This window comes from Ambystoma mexicanum, chromosome 7p, assembly GCF_040938575.1.
Source record: "Ambystoma mexicanum isolate Mex_15411 chromosome 7p, UKY_AmexF1_1, whole genome shotgun sequence".
Taxonomy (NCBI): domain Eukaryota; kingdom Metazoa; phylum Chordata; class Amphibia; order Caudata; family Ambystomatidae; genus Ambystoma; species Ambystoma mexicanum.
Genome location: NC_090939.1, coordinates 610,299,459 through 610,324,769, shown reverse-complemented (window position 1 = coordinate 610,324,769; position 25,311 = coordinate 610,299,459). Strand labels below are relative to the sequence as shown.

The 25,311-nt window shown below is 45.7% G+C and overlaps 1 protein-coding gene across 5 annotated transcripts in view; it reads right to left on the bottom strand.

Moving 5' to 3' along the window:
* The window catches only part of LOC138526196 (uncharacterized), a 797,397-nt gene that overhangs the window by 437,537 nt on the left and 334,549 nt on the right, over positions 1–25,311 (bottom strand). For all 5 annotated transcript variants that reach the window (XM_069636626.1, XM_069636629.1, XM_069636630.1 and 2 more), the window contains exon 3: positions 13,583–13,643. In XM_069636626.1, the coding sequence (XP_069492727.1) occupies positions 13,583–13,643 (61 nt within the window). The remainder of the gene's footprint in view (positions 1–13,582; positions 13,644–25,311) is intronic.

Here is a 25,311-nt window from a genome sequence, read left to right as displayed (position 1 = left end):
GTTTCCTTATACCTCCTTTGTTCTGTATTTAAAGCCGATTCTACCGACATCTTCGAGTTTACACTAATTCAGATAGTCGTTCGGTAACAACGCCCTGCGGCACACAAACGTTCTGTCTCCATTCCTCTGAACGGCTTTTAAAGGAGGATTTCTCTCATCTCAGTCCTTGGTTGTTACCTCTCCAGGTACGGAATATAGGCCGGCTAGGATTCCTATTCTACATACGTGTATCGAATCTACCCTGACTTTTTCTACGTGTGTCTGTTTACATATAAAGGACACACCTCCTGCTTCCCTGATGCAGGTATACGGCAGCCTTTGAACAGCGCCTTTCTCAGATTGATCATCACAGGTACATATACTGGATTCACCACTCTAGTAGTGTTGACCTCCTCCTTAGTTCACTCCTACCTATTCTGACCTATCTCCTACTTACCACTACAGCCTCCATCACCATCCATACACTGCGCTGACTTCGCAGATCCAAGGAAGAAGATACCATTGATACTCTCCACTCCTGATTCCATCCAAAAGTATCCTCATCTGATGGACTACCAGGTTTTTTTTTTCCCTAGAGGGTTTCCCTGGGGGGCCTGGGTTTCAGTAGCCGTTCACTGGCGTGGGTGCTAAGGTTCCACAGGGAGATTCTTGATAACCACACTGCTGTTTCTGATCCCAGTGTTCCTGAAGGTGGGTCATTTGTGCATGAAGTTAAACCTTATCGTTATATCGTATTGTACAGATAACAGTCATATTTCTACAGATAAGAAATACCTTGCAGTAAAGACCACTGACAATGTGTTCAGTGCAAGTAATTTGTTCGAAATCATTTACAGCACAACAGTGGTTCTACCTCACCCAATGATTATGCAAATGTAATATTTCCTGTGGAATCATTGAATTCATGGATAAACTAAGGAATGGCACATTCTTGTCAACCCTAGATTTAACCAAAAGATATTGGCTGGTCCCCATACATGGTCCTGATAAGGAAAAAACAGCTTTCTCAATGCCAATAGGGCTATTCCAATTCAAAATCCTCCCCTTTGGATTGCATTGGGCACCAGCGACTTTCCAACGACTCATGAACAGGATATTACAGCCTTATTACGATTTCTGTGGGGCCTATATTGACAACATAGTCATTTATAGAAAAACCTGGGATGACCATATTTTCCATCTCTTTACTATTATGAGAATTCTCAGAGAGGCTGGTTTAACAGCCAAACCGACAAAAATGTAAGCTGGCTCAGTCAACAGTGAAATACCTAGGTTTCTTTTTAGGGAATGAAAGTGTCCAGCTCCAGCAAGAAAAGGGGAAAGCCATTCTAGATGCTCCCACACCCAAGACCAAGAGAGATCTTAGGGCATTCCTAGGTTTGATTGGATATTATCGTAGGTTTATCCCAAATTTTTCAGATAGAACAGCCAGACTGACAGATAAATTAACAAATGCGGAACCCCAGGATATTTGTTGGACTGATGAGGATGATGCTTGTTGCATAAACCTGAAACAAACCTTATACCAGAATACAATATTAAAAGTAGTAGACTTCTCAAAGGAATTTGTATTACAAACCGATGCCTCCCTCACAGGGTTAAGAGCAGTATTATCTCCCCATCCTATCCATTAGTCATAAACGCTTCCCCCGAGAGAAGAACTACTCTGTGTTGGAACTGGAAGCCCTTACCATCAAATGGGCAATTATCCATCTTAGATACTACTTTGTAGGAAGAAAATTCACACTCATCACTGACCACTTACCTTTGGTATGGGTAAGTCAACGAAAGGACTCTAACCCTCGAGTCATGCGATGGTTCTTAGACATGCAACTCTACTGTTTCGCTGTGGAACACCGAAAAGGTAAAGAACAGGGGAACGTTGATTTCCTTTCCCGGTTTCCCTGCTAAACAGATGCGGCTACATCGCATAGGGGAAGGGTATGTGAGAAACCAAAGGATGTCTCACTTGCTAGTCCCCGGAGATCTCTCCCTCAGGTGCCCAGGACACGGCCATCGCCTTTGCATACAGACATTGGGGGTGGACCAGTGCTGGAGGATCACCTGGGTGGGGGGTCTTCGGGGAGTGGTGGTGAGGCAACCAGTGGTGAGACATGGAATTCCCCCCTTTCCCGTACCCATACCCCATCCTATTTTATAGGATTCTCCAACGTGCCAACTCCCCCCTTTCTACACAAACACTTGGCCGCGAAAGAGGGAGCGGCTGAGGGTAAAAAGGTTAACATGTACATATCTCATTGCACATATTCTGCTAATCCGTTCAGGCACTTGACTTCAATCACCTAGATCTGATACCCATTTTAATCACCTAGATCTGATACCCATTAGCTCTCCCCACACGGATAAAAGGCGGAACATAGAGACACACTCTGAGCAAGGTGGAACATGAGAATGAGCAGATCTTCCGGGGCAAAGGCGAACCCACAGGAGCAGGATGACTGATCGATGGACTAGAGAAAAGGGTAGAGAAATCCTGAAGTTCCCTGCAGGAGGTCGTTGCCTCTGGGAAGCCGCAAAGAAGATGCAGAGAAAGCCGAATCGCAGACAAAAAGAAGCCTGCATTGTGTTTCAAGGACGCCAGCAACCCTTCCAGGTGAACGACAGAGTTGGGGAGGCGAGGCCAAGCTTGTGGTATTAACCTTGACTCGTAAATCAAAGCCGCAGAAACAAGAAAGGACGCACGCAACCAGTAAATTAGTGAAAGACATGAAAGGAGGGTTTGTGTCAAGGAAAAATTGAAGCCACAGCAGTGTATATCACAATTGAAGGTTGCGCACATGAGGATGAGACACGAAAGAAAGAAAACCAATGATGAGTGCTTAAGTTGCTGATAACTGTAAAGCCAGTGATATAGAGTAGCGGAGTGGTCCAGGGGAAAGGAACTTGCCCACTCGAAAGTTTCTGCGAAATGTTTTGATGTCTTGTTATAAAGCAGCAACGTGAACAAGTTCTGAAATGCGCAATGGTCAAGACTAACCCTAGCGAAAAGGGAAAGTGAAAAGGTGAATACTTTGAGAGAAAGATTTCTTTTGAAGTTTTGTGCTTGTGGTATGGAACTAGCAAGACCAAGCGACACTGGGGCAAATAACTTAAAGTGACTTAGAGCTGAAGTGAAAGTCGAAGTGGTCCTTCAGAGATCTATAGTAAAAGCCTTGCACATTCAAAAGTCTTCAATGTCAGTGAAAGGTCCGAGCCTGACTGAGGGAGACCTGGAATGTGAAATAAGTTAGGGGAAGGGAACCCCTAATGAATGTGAATAAAGCTTGGGGAAGTGCAAGTGCCGTGATTGCGAGGTGCGAGCCCGTCCGAGGGAGATCAACGTTGAATCAGGTCCTTTTTGGTTGAAAGGTCTGAGCCCGACTGAGGGAGACCTACGTGAACTATTGATGCCTTAAGATGCCTTAAGAGGTCCGAGCCCGACAGAGGGAGACCTACATGAACTTGTGTTGGACTGTGAAAGAACTTGAGGAAAGCCAGAATAAGTGACTTTAACATGGAAGGCCAAGCGGGTCTCAACCCACGTTTTGAACTGCTTTTATTTTGATAACCTGAACCAGAGTGTGTCATCCTGTTTACGGGGGCCGACCTACTCTGTGCTGTCCAAATGCGGAGGAGAGCTGACTCAGCCACCTTGATCCTTTGTGCAATAGCACTGATTATTCTTTGCATACATATTCCCCTTTACACACTTTTTGTATAAGAGATAGGGCAAGCATTAGGTTTTGCTACTATAGGCCATTTAGCTGGAAGTGAAACTTCAGAGCTGCCTAAAAACTACCGATCCAGTCGGCTTGTAGAAACTGCTCATCCATCAAAGGTATCGGAGATAGCAGGAAGAACCAATCACTGAAGAATCTAACTTTATTAAGAGAGCCTCCAAGTGACACTGGGTAAAGATCCAGAAAGACATTCTTTTCAAATTCGCAAAAAGAGACTGTAAGTTCTTAATTCCCTTGCCCATTGGGAAAAATGCTGAAACCTTTAAACAAAGTGACCACGGTATACATTCCGTCTCCTGAATTGCTCATCAAGGGAAAGACTTGAATCATGGCAATAATCTGCCACTATCCTGACAAGCTTGAAACTGAACCCGGGAGTGACTTATCACTAGAGGTCGGTGTTAATAGACATAGAGACTGAGTCCAAAACAAAAAGGAAAAAAAAATTTAAAAAGGGAGGACAAAGGAGGGATTCCCTTGCTTATATCCTTCAGGGAAAAGAGATCCCAGGTTTTCATTTTTCTTTTAATACTTTAAATCACCCTTTCACTGCATTATGTTAAAACCCCTAATAAAGCTTTTTTTTTAGAACTGGCAACCTTCTGTGAGGCCATGTTTTTCCCCACTTAACCTTCTTGACATCCAGTGCCATAAGTGTGATTTGAAGACCTAACATGAAGGGATACTCCACCCTCCAAGTTATACAGTGGCCTTAGTCGATAAGACTAAAGATACCTTGGCTGTTTCGCTATCATTACCCACTAGTAGTGCCTCTCCCTCAGGCATTTCACCCATTTCAAGTAATTCTGGGGAGGCGACATCTGACGAAGTTGTCTGGGTAGCAGAAGACTCCTTTGAGTAAACACAGGCGGCAACCCAGGAGCTGGAAAAGGGTGAATTCCAACGAATGTCCGAAGGAGTCACCTGGCCAGTCACAAATATCTGATATTAAGCTTTTAATTGTACTAATCATTAGCTCTGGCGATTTCTGAATGTTATTACACCATACCTGCCCCGAACTGTCTGGTGAACCACATGATTCCTTTCCATTCCTTGTTTCAATTGAGACTGAGGTGGGACTTAATTGATCAAAGGTTAGACCCAGGTATTCACATTGACAACTCCCTTGAGCACTTTGTTCTTCACATACTATTTCCATGGTTTTATGGAGCTCTTTCTCGTACCCATGCCCTTATTTTAGATTTTGTTTTTTGGTGATCTTGATTTTGTTTTCATTGGAAATGGCATCTGTTTTATTGCGCAAATCCTGCAGTGTCACTGGGATGTGTGCCAGTAAAACGGAAACGTTGCCATAACAGAGAATCAGAACGTACTGGAACCAAATTTTCAGCATGACTTTGGATTCTTGATTGAACCACTCGAACATGAAACAAAAAATATTTTATTAGAAAAGCATACAACATTATGTATCTTTGTTACATTCTGTGACTTGCCTTCCTGGAACTCAGTTTCTCTGTAATTAGACGTGTTGGGGCAGGAGGCAGAGTTCAAGGTGTCAGATATTCAGGGGTTCAAGGAAGCCAAGTAGTTGCTCCACCGTGCTCCTACAAATAAACCTACAGTACCCCCCAGCATCATAAGTGGTGTCATAGGTGACAAAGGCTAGTGCACAAACGTCTGCTCCTCTGCTGTGACTTCTGGACCCGTCTGCTCTTTGGATTAGTTCTCATTGGACCGCTTGTGTCAGGTTGAACCCAATGCCACTTCCTCTGCCTCCCTCCTCTTCCTCCTACCCAACTCGTGTAGCAACAGCTTTGCTCTTTGGCCTCCCTAGCCTAAGCCGTTCACTCCCTTGCATTGCATGAGCTTCTGTAGTCTCACACACCAGGTGTCATGTCTGGGCAACGCACGACGACGGCCATCCCATTGTACCAGCAAGGTTGCAAGGAGACAGTGGACACCATCCCATACCACTGCCGTTCAGACAATGTGTACCCTTGCCGGCGGCCAGCACTCTTGCCTGTTGCTCATTATAGACCTGCACCGGGCCGTTCATCCCCTGCTTTGCAGCAACTTTGGAAAGTGCTCCTCCTGTACTAGAGTAAGTGACAGATAAGCACAGAAGTTTGTACGCCAGGCTGGCCAAATGGAGAATCATATGTAAGTTAGTGATTGTGATTATCAGTGATGATGCCCTCCTGACTTGAAGGCAGCAGTTACAGACTATATAAACTTCAGTCATACTGCCACAACATCTTTCATTATACTCTCTCATGTACACCTTTCCTATGCCCTCTCCGTTTCTGCAGGGCTATTATGACCACAATGCACAGATTCAATAAATATAATGATCCAATGGACCCTTACTTGAAAAGAGGTATCCAGTGAGCAATTCGGAGATCTTTCCACATTCCACGCTAGTCTCTGGACGTTGATAACAGTGACTGGAGTAGTGCCTGGAAACTCTCCTGGGGAATAAAACCCAATGTCGTACTATGGGTTGTTCGTGGAGACTCCTGATTGCCGGCAGATGGTTGTAGGGGAATTTTGGAATGGATAATGCAGAAAAGAATTCTCGAAGAGAATTAATAAGGTTAGGCTCCCCCAGGACGAATGCTGGTTTGGAGACAATGGGCATATCCTCCTAAATAAGATGCAATGTTTACCCACCAGCACGTAAGGAAGGCTAACAATAGCACTTTGTGGCCAAGGAATTATGTCATGGAGACCCGTGAAACCTCAGTGTGCGATACAAATACTATTGCACTGAAATTAGAAGACTTAATGTAATTGAAGCAGCGGAGAAGCCTGCCATGCACAATAGAACAGGAGCGCAAGGGAGAACGCTCCGAACGAGAGAGAGACTCTCGTTGATGTTGTATACAGGAGCGCGGCACAGGAAAGTGCTGCCAAGAGCCAGTTCGGTATTGTGAGAAACCTAGGGGTATTCTCCCATTTGGACCCCGTGAAACCTGTATTCGGTTGCCCAGGGCACGGCCATCGCCTCTGGATCCAGACCCTGGGGGTGGACCAGTGTGGGAGTATCACCCGGGTAGGTAAGTCTGGGGTCATTCTCATGGGAATACTCTAGGTGAGACACGGTATCCCCCTCTCACCCGTTATTCACAACTGCTCTGTCCTTCTGGGTTATTTTCAAACACACAACATCTCCCCCTGACCCCCAATTTCTGATAATACTAAGAAGAAGAAGCAACCGGTAGGGGTGAAGATTACCAGTGAAAAACCCACTAAGAAACAGCAGAAAGATTACAACACTCTGACAGCAGGCTGTCCCCTTAATGAAGTCAGGGAAGGTCTGGCAAACCCAACTCTAATCACACACCTGCTACCCATGAACATCACACAGGTGTATAAAGGGAAGCTGCTGGGGAAGAAAGATCAGATGCAGTTGGGAGAGCAAGAGGGAGGCTGCAAGGCTCAGACCGCCAGAGGATCCCTCTTCAAATTCCAAACACCAAAAGCAAGCTGGGAAGGTTGTCCGGAGCTGAGAAACCAGGAGATTGGGAGCTGTCAGGTGAATCCAGAGGAGGACAGCGTGCATGGTGAGAAGGAAGGGCTGCAGCGTGTCACAAGAGCCGTGTCCCCTACGTGTTGTATTCAGGCAGCCAGGGCTTTGCTGTTGAGATCCGGACAATTGCTTCTTCCCTTGGTGCCAGTGCCGACCTCAAGAATGTAGAGAGGCAGGTGGTGAGACCCTAACCTCATCCCCACACCAAAGGACAGAGCCACTGACCTTGCAATGCTGCCCGGTGAGTCTGATCAAAGGAGATAGTGAGAGAGACTCGAGTGAGCAGGTGGGAAGCAGAGCGTGTGAGGGAAGGCACCAAGTAAAGCAGGCAAGTGGCCCAAACCTAAAAAGGAAGGTGAAAGTTGATGACAAAATACATTGGAATTAGTCTGAACCCGGCAGAGGAAGACTAATTTAACATTGTTTTAAGAGGATCTGAGCCTGGCTGAGGGGGATCCGCAGTGAACCGTGAATCACCCGAGAAAGTGACACATGAAAGATAATAAGAGCCAAAGTAACAGAGTGACCCTGTGTGAGTGAACATGATATCGGAAGTCTGTAAAATGAAAATGAAGTCCCTGAAGTGAATGGAAGCGATGTGAACACTGAAAAGCAAACAAAACTAAAAGCCAAAACAGGGAAATCACTAAGTAGAGGAAAAGTGAATAGAATCCCCAAGACGGGTTGTTTGAAACAGAACTCAATGTAAAGTAAAAGGAATTGATCTTAAGAAATACAGTACTAAAATGCACCTGTGTCGGAGTGCCCATGTACGGGATTAAAGCAAAGCCATATGGTTTCGAAAGTCTCCGACAGTAAAGCAAAGTGAATCTGGAAGTAAGAAATTTGGGGAAGGATATCCCGTTTCAATTGTGCAAGCCTGAAAGAGAAGCAAACTTTATATATTATTTTGCACTCCATGGTATTCTACAAATAAGAGACTTTCAAGGGGAAAGACACTTTGTCGCAGAAGGCCCTGGTGTTTGTTCTGAATTGTATCCTCGTGCTAGAGAAGCCAGAGACTGTGCTAAGCTCGAGTCTGCCGTCTGGCCTCATGCTGAAAATGTGGAGCAGGGAGGCCAACGGCCTGAACATCCTAACATATCATTTTGTAAACACTTCTTAAATTTTTTTTAACACTATTTCCTGCACTATTTGTGTTTAGAGGTAAGGATTGGCAATAGGTTTATTATTATAGGTCATTTTATTTTGACAAGACACCACTAGGACTGCATTATTATTATTTGATGGTCGTAGCTTGCTCCCATCTATTAATTTAGGATTAGATAGGCATTTTTTAAACCCTTTTGGAAGTTTAATAAACACTCTTAAACTGTGGTCACTTGTGTCTGTTTTACTGTTGATACCATGCCTACTCTTACAGTAGTGAAACAGAAAGCCGGCAAGGCGTAACAGCAACACTTGTCGGTAAGAAGGGTGGGAACGGGGAACGTGTTGTGCTGCAGCTCCGGGGTCCAGGAATGGGGCACGAGTTGTGCGTTGATGCGAAGTAGGGAGATAGATGTCCCACAAAGATAGACTCACAGAAAATCCTTAGAAATCCATCTCTTCTCTGCTAATCTCACAAATGCTGTATTGGTGTCCTTGGCCCTTATGCATCTTCGGGGCCTTGACCTCCCACACCAATTCTCCCTAGCTCCTGCCTATCCACTGCACTTTGAATCTGCACACCCTCCGCCTTGGAGACTCGCACTTACACCTCCCGTGGCCCAGGCCGCGTAGCACTCAACATTCCTAGCACTTCATCCATGGCTCACCCTCGAGCTCGGACTCCCCAGCAATTACCCCCTCTTCCTTCTTCCTTTCTGCACCTGCACGTTGTGAATACTTACAAGGCATAGTAGGTTCATCCCGCCCCCTTCTCCGCCTCTGCTGTTAATATTATGTTGTAATTGTATTTTCCACCCTCCCTCCCTGCCCTGTGGATGCTTTGAAACAGCATATTGAGCCTAGCAAGGGGAGGCACTGGCAGAAGGCTTCCAGCACCTCAAGGAATTTCTTTACAGACACTGATTGGACAGGAATGGTTTTCCAGCATGCCCAAACTCCACATGTGATGCCACTCCCTCTCTCACCCTCTAACATATGGACCCACCTATAGTGTCTGGGTGTTCTGCCCATACCGTGGCAGAGGGTGAAAGAGAATTCTTCACATACCTGGAGGAAACCAATAGCCAACATTACTTCTCTCAGAAAAAGTGCACTATGCTCATGAGTTGTCAGAGCTCCAAAGCTAAGGAGGTTTGCCTGTATCTTCTGCCCATACCCATCGCTCCTGGAGCTACTCCCCTCAATGATTTTGAAGAAACCATTGCATGGGTCAACAAATCACCTCACCAAGATGAGCACAGCTATGGAGAGACAATGGATCTATACCATGCAACAGCTTCCCAATGAAACAATTGAACAATGTGTTACAGCCCTTTGAACCATCACCAATTACTGCTGTTTCAAAATAAGGTTATGTGAGACAAGTTGATAGTTCATACCAATGAGAGGAAATGTGAGAGTAGTTGTGGTGAGCTGTTGATCACACTCTTGACCATGTCACCCACTGGACAAGGGAGTAGTAGAACTGACCATGGCCTGGAATACAGCTATCATCAAGGAAAAGAATGTGAGCCCCCTAATGCAAGCTGAATTCCACAAGACCCAGAGACAGCAATGTGCGGGCACAAAGGAGGGACAGATAAGTCATGTTACAGGGCGCAATGACAGACTTTTCACACCAAAACCCGTTGTTGCCAAAAGATTGTCCTAGTGCACTCTTAGTGGGAACCTCCCCAACTAACCGTTTATGTTTAAATTCAGCTTTATTAAACAAGTGTACAATGATCTTTTCTCTCATAACACATCTTTAATGGTTCCGACACGCTTTCTAATCAACACAAACTTCATATCAAGAGTAAAAATAAATAAAATTCACATTTTCTGACTCAGATCTAATTGGCAACCGTCAAGGAGCCCCCTCTCAATCAACTAAGCAAGATCCTGTCTCCTTTATTGATTTCTGGGAGTTTCAGACCACGTTTGCCAAGGACCTTTCAAAAGATGTTGAACCCTTTTGTAGGCTTAAGAAAGTGCTCAGTTTCACATGGTTTAAGACAGATAACATGTCTTTGTGTGTGCCAAACAGCTTTTTGTTGAAGCATATGTTTTGCATTGTTTTCAGCGCCAAACTGAACAATCCTCAATGTAGGTGCTAGTAACAAGGACCTTAGCATTGTTCTCTCAAAGGTCCATGGAGCAAGAGAACTCGAACTCACTGTTGCATTTGCATCATGGAACCTGCATCCCCCACAGATGAATTACTTGGTTATCGAGAAAGTGGCATTGACATGCGCATGGGGAGTTCAACACTTCAAACAATTCCTGTAAGGAGCACCATTTTGTTCTACGTACCGATCGCAGACCCCTCTTACAGGTGCTTGGAGCAGTCTACACATACAGGGTGCCTCCCAGACTGGCAAGATCGTCTGCAAGGATCCAAGAGTCCAACCATGACATAGAATTTAAACCTGGATGATGCAACGTCACAGACAACTGTTTGTCACACCATTCTCTGGATGATCAGGTGGACCTCTCAGCCACCCCAAAGTCAAACATCAGAGTAGTGAAATATGATATTCTGACCCTAACATCTGTTGTATCAAGAAGAAGGAGTGGATAGAAGCTGCACAAAAGGACACTGTACTCACAGATGACATGCACATTTTCTATGTAGGATGCCCCCTCCAAGTATCGGGAAAAAGATCTTCAGCCCTCCCACGTGGTGAAAGAGAAACCTTTGGTGCAAGAAGGGATACTGTGCAGAAGCAGTCAAGTGTTGCCGCCAGCAGGAGTAAGGTTCAAGTTGCTGGAGGCTGCCGTCAAGAACTCTTGGGCATCACAATCACCAAAAGGGGTTGGGGGGAGGCTGGAGAGATTATTGGTGGCATGCCATATACTTGGACACTGAGAGATTTGTATTCCTATGTCAGTTCTCTTGCCTATGTCTGTTTCTCTTCATGCAACAAAGTCCTAGCCAATAAGCAAGCACTTCACACACTCATTAAGATATTGTCAAATGTATAGCATTGTCCTGGTTGTCCTGAATGACCACACCCAAAGAAAAGGAATGGTGCACAAGTTCAATACAGTCATAAAGTACACTATAAAGGCAGCCCTTCAGATTGGTGAGGATTTATAGGACTCTGTAGGTCCCATGCTTTTTATGTACAGAGCTATGCCTCATTCCATTGCAGTAATCAGCCCGATTGAGGTGATAAGAGGGAGGCCATACCCTTGGTGTTGCAAAGTCTGTTGGTTATTCATTATAGAATAGGCACATGGGGGCCAGGAAGGGGGGAGAACGCATGCAAGCCAAACATGCTAAGCATCATTCTACATGCCTTCTCCCTTTCCAGCTAGGAGATAGGGTAAGGTTATTGCTACCCTACCACATATCCAAAGGGGTGTGGTCCGCATAGAGTCTCCCAATGCCAGTTACCCAAGTTTACAAGAAGGCTGTCAGGATGGATGACAGCAGTCCTTGTTCTGGGTTTAGAGGGGGCATGAATCCTAATAGCAGTATTTTTACTGGTCCCCAAAAAAACCTACAGCATGCAGCACTTTGCTGGAAACTTGGACACTGTGGCTGTCGGTCAGCTCCCATTGCCCATGTGAAGATTCAAGCATAATGTCCTTCCTCCATGAGCGAGGCCCCTATTAGTAGTTTTCTGCACCCTAGCACGGAGAGTGTTGCTTAATCAGGTCAAGTTTATGGGATTACAACAATAATTGTACGGCATAAGACTGCTATAAATTGAGCTATGTAAATATGAACCCTCTAATTCAAGGTTGAGAATTGGTTGTTTCTCTAAAGAAGATGCAGCGGGCGGTTGTGATGATTTGGACCCTATGCTCAGGGTGACCAACAAGGAATTGAAGTACAACAGATTCACAACCACACTGTGCATACACGTTAAACTTATATTAATGAAATATTTTAATGAACGTGAAAACAGCTGACACGTGTTTCGACCACAAGGTCTTCGTCCAGGCTGATATATACATATCAAATATCACAGACGAATTCCATTCATCTAAACTTAACGTGAATGCACAGTGTGGTTGTGAATCTGTTGTACTCAAGTTTATGGGATGTCAATCCAGGATTCCAGTCAGATTCCATCGCTATAGGGAAGGACTCTCCCCACCCCTCACTTTTCAGTGTAGCAAGGGAGTCACAGGAGTCATAACGTTCAGCATAACCGTGCATTCAATTTCACCATGCAATTGATATTTGGTATAAGGGGTTTTCCTTTATCTCTCTGATTATTTATCTGTTGAAAATAGTAGAGTATTGCTTCTGTTTGAGAATAAAGGAAAGAGTGGTGTTATACCACGTGCCTTTCCTGCTGCCACATGCTCAGATTCCCTGGAACATAGAGCAGTGGCACAGCAGACAAAGTTCCAGAATTATAGCAAAACAGAAAGATAAGGGATGAAAGGTTTTGAATTAATCATAACTTCTGGCTTGCTCTCGGCAAACCTCCAGACCATCGTTTTTCAGATTGACATGATACTACAGAAGGAGAAAGACCATAGGGAAACCAGGCTTCATCCCACCTCCAAAGGGCTAACCCAGGCCCAACTGATAGGCTGATTTGCACATGGTCTTTCCCTTGCAGCTATGGCTTAGCAGGCTGAAAAACTATGGTCTGGAACATGCAATTCCTGTAATTATGATCAATTCAAAATACGTAATCAGACAGATACGCCCAGACCTGGGTCCCAAGAACGCTGGGCTTAGTGATGACACCTAAGGCTGAGACATGTCTGGGGTTGCTTATGGGCTCATGAAGAATGAATGTGACATAGAAGTTCAGGCTGAAGTGCAACCTTTGGTGTGTCACCCGGACGGATTTGCATATGGTCTTTCCCCTTCTGGCAGGCTCAATAATCATGGTCTGGAGAGTCTCAGAAAAATGCCTATGGTTGTGATGAATTCACTACCCTCCAGCCATCACCCTTTTGTTTTGCTAGAGATCCAGGATTGTCATTTATTCAGGGACTCAAGTAGACCAACCAGTTGCTGCACCCTCCTCTTTCAAATAAACCTACTACCCTCTACAGCGTTGACACACCTCTTGTTATTTCAATCTGTATCATAGTTACTACATATTTCCAGCTGCTTACTCATAACTCTTCTTCTCACCACTGCACATTGAGTTCTTCTTTGATCTCAAATACAGTATTTGGACATTAGATCAGTGCAAAGAGGGCTTCCACCTTTAATCAGTATTTAATGATAGTGAGGCTTAAAAGTCACATCGAAAAATATGCTCACCTAAAGTATGAAACATTTCAGATTCCGTTGGACTGATGTCTTCCTTAATTTTCTCTTGTAACTGTAAAACATAATAAAATATATGAGTGGAGGGCTTAACAACTGCATGCATCCCACATTCTTGCCATCCAGAGCTAAACTGGGGAACGAATATCGTAACTTTTACATCAACGACTGCCCCATTGTGGTGGCAGAAAAAGTAAAAACGTAAGGGGTCTTTCTTAATGCTTCTCTTGGGGCTGAGATACAAGTTAGTTACTTATCCAAAAACTGTAACTACTACCTGAGATTCCTTAAGAACGTTAGGCCCTTCATCTCGGAGACAAATTGTGCCACTATTGGCCAAGCAATTATACTATCTCCAATTGCAGGTGCTCCAGAACTACGGTGTGCACATCATCAAGGCCATTCCAAGGCGAGATCCCATAACGGCGCAGACGGTCTTGCTCCACTGGCTCCCTATTCAGGCATGTATTAACTTTAAAACAGCTACTCTAGTGCACAAACGTCTTTATGGAAAGGCCCCAGAATACCTGCAGACCCGCATAACTCTGTACACTCCCAGGCAAGCTCTCCGTTCTGCTGATCAGGGCACCATTAGTGTCCCAAAGATTAATGGGGCAGGTGGTCTCGGGAGGGCATTTCCCATACGAGAAGCCCAGGTATGGAACTTTCTGCCGATCTCCCTTCACTGGACAGAAGTTTGAATACTTTACGTGCCTCTCTGAAAATGTTTTTATTCTTTTAGTAAACATTACTTTTGTAGTTAGACGCCAGTTTTGTATGATTCATGTACGTCTTGTTTTCTTTCGCTGTTGTAAATAAATAAAAATCCTTTGCCTCCACTGTGATCATTTCGAATACAGACTAACTTTAAATTACATCTGTTTACCCAGTACTACCTGGTGATCTAAAGCATGCAATAGATTAAGATAACAAAAATCGCCTTAGATTTCTCTTCACAGCACAGAGACTTTTGTATTTTATGTGGGATAATGCGCCCCCAGGCACACATTACAAGGCTATAGCACATCCTGAGGATCTGAATGTGAGCGGAAAGACATATTGCATGTGGACGGGTGGGTGATGAGACAGTGTCAATATGACTGGGCTGTGGGAAAGTTAGACAAGTGGGGAGACTTAATGGGCACGCACAATCACAAAGTCACTGATTTCATAAACTGTAAATCCAAATTTGTCATCTATGTCATTATTTGCACTCGTAATCTGAAATACATTGGCAGCATCATTAGAGAACTCAGAACGAGGATAAGAGAACAGATAGCAGATCTTGGCCACTGATTATTCTGCCAACCCTATATGTGACACATTTTTCAGGTACTATATTACATGAACGAAAAAAACAAATGGGGAGAACCCAAATGGCCACTCCCTAAACGGGGTGGACTCCTACCTTGTTTTTGTGAAATAAGGAATTCTAGATACAGAGAAAGGTAGGAAAATGGAAAAGTCAACAGTTGCTCCCTATCAATGAAACTCCTTAAAATCACACAAAAAAATTGTATTAAATGTTTAAAGATAAAAATCTCATAAAATTGAGGAGAAATATTCATATTAAATATATCATCAAAACTCTAAGAATATATACGAATATAATCATGACAGGACACACATACAGTTCTAAAAATAGAAGAAACACAAATGTACAAATACATCACTAAGTAATTAAACCTCAGGAATAAACCCTTTTGGGTCAGGTTTCTGGTCACTCAAGATCTCTAAATACTTTTAAACAATCTGGTGTAGCTCCTAGATTGCAAACTCAACATGTTTCAGTCCTCTCGATAGTAGTGGGACTTTCATCAGGAGTGGTCATTAACAATATTAGAGTTTTTTTTGTACAATTTTTATTGATTTAATTTCAACAACCAACACAAACCAAACTTACAGCGTTCATGACAATATTAATAGACATCACTTTGTCTTGTCCACTGTATTTCACCCCTTCCCACCCTCCCCTCAAGCCTACTTTCCTTCCTGTTCCGTTTCTTCATCATGTAGTAGGGTTTCTGTATCGATTACGTCTGGTGGGTCCTGGTCACTAGCTCCATCATTTGTGGGCCCAAATAATTCTGCAATTAGTTGTTTCCAGGCCATAAAGGATCCAGCTTCCTCCTCCCCCCAACATTACTCACTTCCTGCCATATTGTTGTTTCCGCCTCTGCCCATTTTTGTAGATCCTTCCACCACATTTCTATTCTTGGTCTATGACATGCTTTCCACCCCATTGCAATTTTCCTTTTGGCTAGTACATACACCAGGACTTTCAATTTGCACACATGCTTCAGCTTGCGTGGTCTAGGGAACCCGCCCAGTAGGCAAGCCCATGCTGTATCTATTTTTACCTTGATCCCTTTATCTTCCATCCTGTGTGCTACTTCACCCCAAAAGTGTTCTGTTTCTGGGCATGACCAGAACATGTGTACCACTCCAGCATTTTCTTCATTACATTTGGGGCATGCTTGTCGCCCTGCAGTTTTAAATTTAGCTACCCTTTGTGGCGACATATACGCCCTATGGGTGATATATAGCTGTATCTGCTGTAGCCTAACATTCCTCGACACTTTTTTGTGATAAAATTGAGCACGCTCTCACATCCCATCACTCATTGGGGTCCCCACTTCCTCTTCCCAATCTTGTCTAAGTTGTACCACTTCCCTTCCCACCTTGGTCATTACCAGCTCATATAGTCTAGATATTTTGTGGCCCCCCTCTGCTATGTCGTATATTGTATCTATGGCGGTATCAGGTTCACTCGATAGTTTGTCTTACAACCACGTCTCTTTTATCCGCTGCACCACCCTATGATATGTAATATACTGTCCTGCATGTACCCCTGTTTCTTCCACCAGCCCCTCGAAATCCCTTATAATCCCTTCTTGCCATATGTCTCCCAAAGTCGCTATCCCCACAGACTCCCAATGCCTTCTGATCGTTAATCTTAGTTGTGTTTCTTTCCCCGCCAAAGTTACCAGTGGCACCTGCACGGAGCATGGGCAAGGGTCCTCCAACATTTTACAAGCTCTTCGCCATATCTCCCACCCTTGTACCATCATCTTCGGGCGCCCCGCCATGTCTACCTTAGGTAATCACATCATCTCTTTAAGGAAGAATGGGGCACAGTCTTGTTGGAACAACCTGGTCTCCGAGGACGGCTCCTCAGAAAGCCATTTAGCTACGTACTGAAGTTGGCTTGCTATATAATAGATCTCATAATTTGGTAGTTTGATGCCTCCCTTCTCATATGAGTTTTGCAGTTTCCAAAGGGCCATCTTGTTCCTTGTCCCCTGCCAGAGGAATTCCCTGCATATACTGCTCATCTTAGCAAAGAATTGCTTGGATATCAAGTATGGGATATTCACAAAGTAATGTAACAGTCTTGGTAGGACCACCATATTAAGCATTGCCTCTCTGCCAATCAACGCCAAAGGGAGCTTCACCCAAAATCTCATACTATTTTCTATGTTGCGTACAGCCTTCTCAGTATTGTGCCGATGCTCTGCTTCTACCGTATGATATATATCTATTCCCAGGTATCGAAACGTGTTGACCTCCCATGGTATCTGGAGGACCAGTAATCGCTCTAGTGGGATCCCGTTATACCTCCCCAATGTAAACACACAAGACTTTGTGGGGTTCACTGCTATGCCTGAGAGCCCTGCAAATCGGTCCAGCACTTCCAGGACGTACTGTAGATTTTCTTCCGGGTAGCGCAGGTACAGCAACATGTCATCAGCATACAAGGAGATTAAATGTGATTCTCCTCTAATGGTGATGCCTATTGTGTCATATTGCTGTCTCAAATATATCGCCAAGGGCTCTAAGGCTAGAATATACACCATGGGGGACCATGGGCAACCCTGTCTGGTGCCTCTACTAAGCTTCCACCTCTCAGATATCACTGTCCCTGTCTTCACTCTGGCCAGCGGTTCACTATATAGCAATTTGGCCCATCTTAGATACCCCGGCCCTATTCCATAGTTTGTCAAGGCAGCAATCAACCACGGCCATTTGACCAAGTCAAATGACTTAATTGCATCCAGTGACACCACTGCCATGTCATTTGTCTCTCCGTTAGCATATTCAATGACTCGATGGAGTCGCCTAAGGTTGTTGGATATGTTCCTGTCAGGGACATAACCAGTTTGGTCGGGGTGTATTAATTTAGTAATAACTCTTCTCATTCTGTTTGCCAGGACAGCCGTCAGTATTTTGCTGTCCTGATTCAGCATTGACAGGGGTCTGTAGGAACCGCACTCACAACCCGACTTATTGGGTTTTGGGAGCGGTATGATTAGGAGGATTCTGGTCACTTCCCGACATCGTATGATTCGTTGAGCATTTCCAGGAGTGGTGGGAGCACCTCCTCTCTATACAGCTTGTAGAATTCACTGGGGAGTCCACCGGCCCCCGGGGTCTTACAAGTGGGTAACTGCCTCACCACTTCTTCCAATTCCTCTAAAGTGATTGGCGCATCTAGCTCCTCTCGCTCTTCAGCGCTAATCTGCGGCAATCCTATATCCTCTAAAATCTTGCATTATTATCACTTTCCTCCACATCCCCATACAGGACATGGTAATAGTTTGCAAATTCTAGATTCACGTCCTCCTGGGTATCTGCTATACTCCCATTTTCTTTCATTATCGTCCTGATTACTGGTCTAGGAGTCTCATTTTTATATAACCATGCCAGAACTCTCCCTGGTTTATCTCCCCCGCGTGCTGTCTCTCTATGTATTTTTTATAGTTTAGGTTGCACAGCCTATCCCAATATCCCGCGCATTTCTGTTGTAACCTAAGTATTGCTTCATTATCCTCTTTGGTGCTACCTCCCCTTTTCAACGCCTTTTCCAGCTCATTTTCCGCTTCTTGTAAGTCTGCTGCAATCCCTCCTTGTAGCCCCTTGGACTTGGCTATTGCTATTCTTCTCACCACTACCTTAAAGGCTTCCCAAAAGAACCCCAGCCGACCTCACACTACCTGTATTGATCTCGAAATAGCTTATTATTTCCTCCCTCATGTCTTCTGTTAGGCAGAAACCTGTGCAGTTCCCTTAGGTACAAATTGAAAAAGATTTAAGACTACAGGTGTTTGGCAGTAAACCCACTTGGTAGCAGTCTGTACCACACAGATTCACTTGGTAGCTGTGGCTGAGCAGTCAGACTTCCCTCAAGCAGAGTTAGGCAGTATGCAGAGTATACACAATAGGTACAGAGACAAAGTAGTACAAACAAACACTGACCAGAGCTTTGGTGTAAAAGTATATAATTATTTATTTAAAAACACACTTGTAATTTACACTAGCAAAAATGAGGTAAAGCAACACACAGTCACTATCATATATATACAACCCTATTCACTTATTAGACAAGTCTTAGTGAGAAACACCACTTATTTGCAGACAGAGGTGAGCGCTTAACATAAGATGACACTCTAATAAGTTGTAAAGAAAGGGAGTGAAAAAGGCAGAGTTAAAGAAGCACACACGTTTCAATACTTTTTCAAAGAACCACAGTAAGGCAGGATAGGCAGAGTTCTACTGGGGAGCAAGGAAGTCAATTGCAAGGCCCACTCTTGGAGAGAGCAAGCAGAAGGGGTCCAGGTTCACACAGTGGGGTTATGCCCAAAGAGTCTTGTAGATAGTTCGTGCAAAAAGGATGAAATTAAAGTCAGGAAATGTTAGCTAGGTTGCCCCAGGCCAGCCCAGGTTAGAAAGTCGAGGCTTTACTGTCACCCCGAACGATCTGTCGCAAGGGAAGCCAGGCGGGACACAGTACCTGAAGTGTGAAGGAAGCTCCGGTGGGGGCAGTTGTTCCTGGCAGCAGGTGCAAGTCAGTGTTCCGTCCAGAGGAAGAAGAGGTCTCGCCGTGGAGGAAAGATGAAGGTCGTTGCACTGCCAGGGAAGAAACCAGCCGCGGGGTTCTTCGGTTAAAAGGTACTACCCTTCTCTTTGCGGTAGTGGTAAACCGTGGTATTCCGGTTGCCGGGGTGCTTGGCACAGGCAAGGCGGCCACGAAATGCTCCAGGAAGGTGAAAAGAAGGCAAAACTGGTTATCCCCACCAGTCAAAGGAAGAAGACTCTCCGGACTGGAGATCTCCTATGTTGTCGGGAAAAGTGGTGAGACGGTTCAGCAGGGCTCCACCGGTGGTGTCGTCGTTGCAGGTCGGCTCAGCTTCTCCCTCCTCGGATTCTTAGGTCCTGTGGCGACTTCTGAAGTTACAGTCCCCAAAGCCCTGCTGTTATGCAGCGCACCCCCATTCACTCAGCCTAGCTGTCAATCAAACATGCTAAGTGGTGAGCCGGCCGGCTCACCACTTGGGCCAATCACACAAGAGTGCGACTCAAGTTACCAAGGTAACTCAGTCCAGGGTGCCTAAACCCCCTCCCACACCCCTGTGGTACCCAGACAGAGGGGCACCACTTTTGGAGGCTTCTGTGGAGAAGCCCGCCAAAAAGTGGAACAAAGGGCTCGACTTGGGTTGGAGTCACAGAAGAGAACACAAACGCCATGTTAGAATCTGGCAAAAAATACCAACTGGTGAATTAATATTAAATAAATAAACCGGCGGTATGTTCGAGGCTATAAGAATTAAATAATTAAAGTTGGTAGCCTCGAACAATGGGAAAATCCCATAGAGATATATTTGCGGTCGTATATAAAAAGTAGTATCCACTGCCACCAGCCAAAACTCGATCAGGGGGGACGGAGACGTGCCCCCTCAAACAACAGACCCCGGGGCAATCGAATTGCCCCGACCAGTACGTCCACAATATGATGGTTTGTACTGGTTTCTGTTCATAATTTGGGACTAGCAAAGCCAATGGTGACTTTACATGCCCTGGGAGACAGTAGTCAGTCCCAGGATATGGAGTCTATGTTGGGGGGTCGCTACGACACCCCTGGGTTACGGCACGGAGGGTGCTGTGTAACCCACATCAAAAAAAACACATGAGACCCTATGGAGTAAAAGACCCCATAGCCCATAAAACACATGGAATGTTAAAGGAACACCTCAAATCATGTCTAAGAGTGGGAGCAAAAGAATCTCACTCTTAGCAGGAGAGGCTCACTAGGTTTGGGAAATTAGCCTTACAGAGAATACTCCCTAACTTCTTCTCTGAAGATGTTGTCCTTTAGCGCTTCCGCTCTAAGACACCGTGTCGGTATTTTCGCTCTCGGAGGTCAGTACTGCCATGTCAATATAAGCGGCGAATGGTCCGATAGGACCTTCCCCTTTTATTCTATCTGTGCTATCTCTGTTATCAGCGCATGCGTGACAACACATAGTCTAATCTAGTGTGTAAATTCTGGGGGGCTGAATAATGCGAATATTGTCGATCTTGCGGATATTACATTCTCCATGCATCCTCGTCCCAAAGTCTGTTATCAAGGACTTCAGTATCCTGGCTGCTGGGGTCGGCTTATCTGTTTTGGAGTCTGATCTATCTATTTTCGGGTCAATTACACAATTAAAATCTCCTCCCCAAATCACTGCCTCTCCCAGGCTTGCACAGAGTTTACTATATAGAGTCCTGAAGTATGCCGCTGTGTCTTGATTTGGGGAATAGGTATTTAACACACATATCTCCTTGTTTTCCACCAATCCCTTTAATATTACCATCTTCCCATCTGCAATAGATGAAACGGTACATGTGGTGCCACCCACGTAATTACCCCCCTTGCATACGCCGAATATGTCGCCCCCACTACGGACCCTCTCCATTTTTTCCGTGCCACCTCCAGTTTTTCTTGCGTCAGGTGGGTCTCTTGCAATAGGGCTATGTCAATTTTTTGCCGCCGCAAATACATCATAACCTTATTTCTTTTAAGGTAGCTATTGAGCCCCCTCACATTCCAGGTGACTACCTTAAGGTCTCCCATGATATATCCAGGTCTCTCCCCTCCCTCCCCAGGTACCCTCCAGTATGCTCGGATCTCAGATGTTCCCTTATTTTATGCAGGCTTGTTCCCCAATACAAACGTCTTTCAACTACTAGCTCTACCCCAACTCCCCCCTTCTCCCCAACACCCAAACTTCCCTCCCGCCTCCCCTCCGTGCCCCAACTTGCCCCCCTGTGCCCCCTCTCCCCTTAACACCCTCCCCAACTGTTGCCCAGCTCCATCCCTGGATCTCAGGCACCCCCGCATCTAGCCCTTTTCTGGCAATAGCCTGTACTCGCGGCTCAGCAGGGTGCCATCCTGCTGCTCCTGTTTACTTTTAATTGAGCGCACTTCGTGCTGCACAATTTACTTGTGCATCTTATATTCAAGTCCAACAAATTCAAAAGTCCCATGTTTCATGTTGCTATATTATGTGTCTTCGCCCCTCCTCTGTCATCCATACCACTGTCTTTTCGAGACCTCCTCCCACCCATCCTGCCATTATGCATGCTGTATCCCCATCACTTATTGTGCTCCTCGCGATCTTGCTCCTCAGCTTGTTCTGGGCAGCCCTGCGCATCCAGCCATGTCTCTGCTTCCTCTGGAGTGTCAAAAAAGAACGCCCTACTTTTGTGCAGGACTTTGAGTGTCGCTGGATACAAAAGCATGTACTTAATCCCAGCCGTGCGTAGTCTCCTCTTGACCACCACATAGTTGTATCGCTGCCTTTGCACCAGCATGGTGTAATCAGGATATGCCGTGATATTTGCAGATGCCCTCTTTATAGTTCCACCTTTGCGAAAGTACTCCAAGATCTTCTCTCTGTCTTTGTAGTTTAGGATCTTAGCTATTATTTCCCGGGGGGGGGGGGGAGCTGCAGGATGTGGTTTTCTCATCAGGGCCCAATGCGCTCATTCAACAGTAAAACCCTGTTAAAGCTTGTCGGCTCCTATCGCTTGCAGGATCATATTCTCCACATAGTCCGTGGGATCTTGGCCTTCCTCTCCCTCCGGCAGGCCGACCACTCGTATGTTGTTACGTCTAGCCCTTGCCTCAGCCTCCTCCACACGGTTCTCGAGGTTAGTCACCTGTTGCTTCAATATGTGGACCTCCTTAGCATTATCTGCGCAGGTTTCTGTGTTGGTCTTCACAGCAATCTCTAGGCCACTTGTCCTCTCCGCCAGCGCTCTTACATCTTGCCGCAGCAAGGCAACCTCTATTCCCACTGCATCTATTTTGCTCTCTAGTGCAGTACTCAGATCCGCCATTGTCGTCCCCCATGAGGCTTTTAACTCATTGATGGCTGTTAGGATCAGACGGTCCTCTTTTGCCTGGGTCCCATCTGCAGACGTAGCCCCCGCACCTTGCGCCAGGCCAGTGGGAGTCTGTTGCGTCTTAGCAAAAATGTCCATTGTAGGCTGCTTGCTCTTAGCCTTGACTCCTCTCAGTGTTATAATCTCACATTATGCAGCCCTGTTTATGTGTCAGGGACTAGCTCTTCAGTGGCGGACGTGTTCTGTTTCCCCGTTCTTCTGTGGCGCCCCAGGGATAGCTGATGCTTACAAGTGTCTTCGGCAGGGGGGCTGCAGTAAGCGTCAGTATGCCCTCTTTGCTCGGTGCCCCTAGTGGATTGTTGCCCACCCACGACTCTGGCCGTTGCTATTTCCACAGTTCGGCACTCTCTAGCTCCTGGCAGGACCCCTTGTCGCCTGCGCGTTCCGTGATCAATAAGCCCGTTTCAGTGTCCACACAGGTCCTGCTAGCGTAGTTTTGTGAGTCTAGCCTTATGGCATGGGTCCTAGCAGCGTAGATAAATCCTCTCCTATTCACTTACTTGAAGTGCCGGCGTTTGTGACCTCGGGTCCTCGATATTGTGTGTAGTTCGTGTGGGATCTTCTTCCCTCTCAGCAGAGTGGCAGGGAAGGATTGTTGACACCTGCACTTCTCTGCGGGTGGGAATGTTTCATGTGAGCCTCATCAGCCTTCGTGCTTGCCCAGCTCGGCTCTCTCACCATTACTCCTAAGACCCGCCATTGCAATCCGTGCCCTTTGCATGACGCGACCTCATGCGGATCCCTATATTGCTGCCACTTAATGTCTAGGGGCACTATTATGTCACACAGCCTCCTGCCAGCTGCAAAGAGCCTCCAGCATTCACCAGCCAACAGGGGTAAAGTCTGCGTGCCGTGCATGCGCTAAATGCCAGTCCTTTCACCTCACAGATCTCCTGGGGGGGCTGTTTATTCATATCCGCGTGCTTACTCGTTACACTACAGGTGGCTTACTGTTCTCGTGTATAATGTGCAACATTGCTGCAGCCGTACCCACCGCGAGTGCTTCGCCCGCAGGGCCTTTCCATCCTTGGCTCCTTATTTATGGATGTTCCAGCTGGGCTCCTCGGGACGCTGAAAGCCACTTGCCTCCTGGTTGTGGCGTGTCTCACTGCGGCCTCACTTCATCATTAATGCAGCCTCGCCGCATTATCAGTGCCGCCCGCCTTGTACTGCCCCATGTAGTTCAGTCCAGTGCTTCAGTTCACTCAGATCATTCCCCGCGGTGCCTGTGTCGCCGAGGGACCCAGCCGCAGCTGTCGGCTTGCCCTGTACCTTCGCCGCAGTTCGTTCTCGTGTCTCTGCTTCCCCCAGGGGGCTGATGCCGCTTGTTGGTGCCGGTGCCAACTTTCCACAATTTCGCCGCGCTGTACAGACCCACAGAGCTTTTCCAACCCCGATCGCTGCAGCCAGAGCGCTGGGGGTGACCACAGTGTCCCGCAATCGCTTTTTTCCTGACTCGCTCTTCAAGGTTCTTTTGTTCAGGGATAGCCGGCCATTTTGGTTTCGGTTTCTCAGTTATTGGCCGGAACTTCTATCTTCCGTAACTTCATTTATATACGTCCCAGCTGCATGGAACCACTCTCCTCCAGACGCGCTCAGTCTCATACAGCAGCTTTTATGTTTTCCTCATCAGTTCGCAAGGTTTAAAAGATTGCGCTTCTCTCGGATCAGTTGCTGGATGCTGGACCTCAGGATGCGTGCAGCCTACTCCATGGCTGCCAAGCCACGCCCCAACATTATTGGAGTTTATACAAAACTGATGTGGAATCTTCTTTTACTGAAGGTTCATTTAATGTAAGGGGAGTAACTGTTGACAAAAACCAGAGAAAAAAATCAGCACTACGGCACTTAGACAAACTAGACGACTGGGATGAGATAATCCGACTACGCAAAAGATTGATTAGAACCGAATTACATGGTGCCATCATGTTGGGATACCTTAAAAATAAAGCGCTTCCCCAGGGTCTAACAGTCCCGAACGAACCGCAACTGTTTCTAGATAACACTAAATTTAAATCACAGTTCAGTTACATCGCTAACCGCTGTGGGCGAGATTGGCTCATATTGATAACAGACACGGCCAAAGAAACAGCTGGTAAAATTGAGATTGATTTAAAAAAACTAGAGGAAGACATCAAGAAATTGATCTCTTAAGACACTCTTAAGAAAACAGTAGAATAGATAAAGAAATTAAAGATTTCAAACAAACCAACACATTGGAAAGAATACAAAGATTAAAAAAGGACTTGGGCAGGTATTCTCATGAAAAAGCATACCCGTATACTAAAGATGGTTATAAAACACAAGCAGGACAAACATACGGACAAGCACGCCAAAACAGACGAGTTGGGTTTAGAGCAACCTCTTTTAACTCTAGTAACACCAGCAGTGACCCAGATAACCCAGGTGAGGGAACCTCAACAAATACTCCCAATCGAGGCAGAGGTCATTCTAACTAGAGACAAAGAAGAGGGAACCCTAATCAGGGTACA